We start from the raw sequence: 3362 nt of genomic DNA on the forward strand, positions 1-3362 counted from the left end.
TTTTGTAGTCTCTGTGCCCAGCCTGCAGCTCCTTGCTGTGCTTTGGCCGCTTGCCCTCTCCTTGGCTGGTTTGCTCTCCAGCCTGGTCCTGCTGGCCCTGGCCGGGCCAGTGAGCAGCAATGTGGGGCAGGTGGATGGCTTTTAAAGCCTCCTGTGGGTCACCCCAAATTGCTGTTTCCCTCCTCACTGCCCCCTCCTCAATTAATGGGGTTTGGGAGGTGAAGCCCCCATGATGGAGGAAGTGGTCCCTCGGCCGAGGGGCATCCTTTGGGGTGTCTCATCCTGATGGGCTGCGGGTGATGCTGCCCTGTCCCACTGCCCTGCCCAGCTGTTGTTTCCTACTAAAACCATCCTTTGCCACAAGACATGACAGGAAACCTCCCTGCTTCTCTTCTTCCTCCAGATGGATCTGTCCCACCGGTTCTCCAAGAGAGAGGTAGGAGTGTGGCCCTGCCATGGTCTCCCTTGGTGGTGCTGGAGGGGGGTGGCAGTGCTCCTGGGGCTTGGGGACGTGGCTCAGCCCCTGAAGATGCTCCCCAGGGACAGCCAGTGGTGGCTGAGCAGGGCTGGATGCTGGAAGAGGGGCAGCACTGACCAGTGGGGAGCTGGTAGGGGGAACACCCCACTAATCCTGGAGGATGCACGGAGCAAGTCCCTGCTTGCCTGGCCCTCTGTGAGGTTTGGGTGCCCCCCTGCAGCTGGTCCTGCTCTACGAGGAGGTTCTCTACACCATCCGGCACCGCCTGGGCAAGCCCGAGCACCACCACGTTGCGGACGCCCAGGAGCTCTACGCCTACGTGCAAAAGGTGGGTCCCACTGCCCTGATGAGGTCCCAAAGTGTGACCCCCCCCGATATGTCCACCCTCCTGGCTAAAGGAGATGGGGTGCACTTGGAGGGAGCTTTTAACAGGCACCTTAAAAGACGTAGCAGCAACATCCAGCTGGAGGGATGGGTCCGCTTGCGGCGGGGAAATACTAGATTTAGGGAGAAGTATTTATCTTGGGCTCGGGATGGTGGGAAGAAGGCTCTTTCTCAAGAGCTTTCAGTTAGTCCCCAGCCCCTCTGCTGGCCTCTGCTCCTCTCCCCTGGAGCTGCAGCTGGCTGACGCGGAGCAGAGGGTCTCTCCAACGGTGATGAACAGGGCAGTATCCCTTACCACCCCCGATATCTACAACAGGCTTTCGGCATGGATGCAGAGGAGCACAGCGTCATCATGCAGCAGGTCAAGGACCTGGAGGTAGGCAGCAGGACAATGTCTCCCCAGAAAGCTGTGGCCAGGGGGTCCCTGCATTGGGGTAGTGCAGAGGGGCTGCGGTGCCTCCCAGCCCCTGTGTTCGGGATTTGGGGTACAGGGTGCCCTGGGCTGTGCTGGGGGAGTTGCTCAGGAGCTGTTTGCTGGCATGAGCAGTACCCAGTCATGCAATCCTCGAGCCCCATCCTTCCTCATGGGGTTAGTGACACCTCATTAAGCATTAGTTGTTTTCCTTTCTTCCAGAGCCCAATTTTTTGCCTGAAAGCCACTGTGAAGGAAGCCAAGGGGATTTTGGGTAAAGACGTCAGTGGTAAGTGGTGATGGGGGGGGTGTCCTGGTGGGATAGGGGTCAGCCGCTGCTCCGGACAGTGACTTGCACTCCCCCACCCTCACAGGGTTCAGCGACCCGTACTGTCTGCTGGGCATCGAGGCCAGGAGCCAGGAGCCAGCCCACCCCGACCACAAGAAGCGGATGAAGGCTGTGGTCAAAGACCTCATCCCTGAAGACCAGATCCATCGCACACAAGTCATCAGCCAGACTCTCAGCCCTGTGTGGGACGAGACATTTATCCTGTAATCTGCCACCCCTTGTCTTTGCTCACTGGGGGGGCTGGAGGGGGTGCCCAGAGCTCTTGGGGGGTGTATGGGGGGTGTACTACCCCAACCAGGAGCTGGGGCTGTGCCGGGACAATGCCTGCTGGGGTTTGCCAGCCTTCTGGTCTGACCCATGCAGCAGGTCCAGGGAGGTGAAAAACAAAAGTCATGGCCAAAATCCTTCCCTTGGGGCTCTTCTACCACCTCCCCAGGCTGTGTGGGATGGTTTGGGGTCTCCCCCAGGGAGAAGCCGCCTGCCTGTAATCCCCAGCTGTCCCACCTGCTCCCTCGCTCCCTCAAGTAACCGCATCCCACTGGTGCCTTGCAGGGAGTTCGAAGACACGGAGACGGCCAGTTTCCACCTGGACATGTGGTGAGCAGCAGGATCCCTGGCAAGCAACCCCCAGCCCTGAGCAGGGTCCTGACGTGTGGGAGGGTCCCTGGGGTGGTCCTTCAACCTGCACCCTTGAGAAAGCCCCAGAAACAAACTTGGGAACCCCTTTCCTCATCACTTACTGCTGGAGCGGTGCATGGTGCAGGATGTGACCAGCATGAGCAGAGGGAGCCCCGTCTGCTTCGCCCAGCTATGGCTGTTCCCGAGCCTTGATTTTATTTATGGCAAGAAGCCCTGTGCTTGCAGATTTTGTCTGGAGAGCTGGTTTGGGGGGGGCAGCCTCAGTCCCGGCACCTTTCCCCCCAGCACCTTCCCTTCTCCACTGTCATTGAGTCTCCCTGACCTGTTTAGCAATGGCCTGAATTCCCTCCTTTCCCCTCCGTGGATTTTGCTGCCCGGCCTCGCAGGGACTCGGACGTGGTGGAGTCGGTGCGGCACAAGCTGGGGGAGCTGACGGATCTCCACGGCCTCAAACGGTTGGTGCTGGCTTGGCCCTGATGCTGCTGAGGAAAGAGGGTTTGGAAAACACTTTTTTGCCTGCTGGATTTTAAAAATTACCTTTGGAGGGAGGGAAGGAGGGTGGTAGGTCTGCGTTGCCCTGCTTCACCCCGACTGCAGCTGGATCACGGCCGCAGGAAACCTTTTCACACGCACACACCCCTTCGTTCCTGCCTTTCAGGATCTTTAAAGATGCTCGCAAAGACAAAGGGCAGGACGATTTCCTGGGGAACGTGGTCCTTCGCCTGAAGGTGAGCACCATGTTGCACCCACCCCCTCCTCCGAGCAACTCCCCAGGCACCAGGTAAACCTCATGGGTCTGGGTGGGATCCAGCCCTGCAGCAGCGCTGGGGTCACCCAGGACCCCAGCTCAGATCCGCACGCTGATGCCATCCAACTCGGTGGTTCCTGCCCCGGCCAGTCCAACGTGCTCGCTTGGTGGTTGTGCAGCTGTGTTTTTAATCAGATATTGTAGTCACCCAATACAGCATCTTCCTGCCCCATTAAAGCCGTGGGACTGAGCAGGATCCTTCCCCGGGAAGGCTGCCCGAGGCTTCACCCCGCTCTGTGCACGCAGGACCTGCACTGCTGGGACGACCGGTGGTACCAGCTGGAGCCGCGGG

General features: G+C 59.4%; 1 protein-coding gene across 1 annotated transcript in view; it reads left to right on the forward strand.

Moving 5' to 3' along the window:
• Positions 1 to 403: 403 nt before the first annotated feature.
• The window catches only part of UNC13D (unc-13 homolog D (C. elegans)), a gene marked incomplete at its 3' end in the record, with an annotated part of 10128 nt that continues 7169 nt past the window's right edge, over positions 404 to 3362 (forward strand). Inside the window, exons 1-9 of the mRNA XM_010158912.1 lie at positions 404 to 436; positions 699 to 806; positions 1179 to 1238; positions 1497 to 1563; positions 1649 to 1826; positions 2176 to 2220; positions 2649 to 2717; positions 2921 to 2990; positions 3317 to 3357. Of these exons, the coding sequence (XP_010157214.1) occupies positions 404 to 436; positions 699 to 806; positions 1179 to 1238; positions 1497 to 1563; positions 1649 to 1826; positions 2176 to 2220; positions 2649 to 2717; positions 2921 to 2990; positions 3317 to 3357 (671 nt within the window). The remainder of the gene's footprint in view (positions 437 to 698; positions 807 to 1178; positions 1239 to 1496; positions 1564 to 1648; positions 1827 to 2175; positions 2221 to 2648; positions 2718 to 2920; positions 2991 to 3316; positions 3358 to 3362) is intronic.

The sequence above is a fragment of the Eurypyga helias genome, unplaced genomic scaffold (genome assembly GCF_000690775.1).
Source record: "Eurypyga helias isolate BGI_N326 unplaced genomic scaffold, ASM69077v1 scaffold22589, whole genome shotgun sequence".
Lineage (NCBI taxonomy): Eukaryota > Metazoa > Chordata > Aves > Eurypygiformes > Eurypygidae > Eurypyga > Eurypyga helias.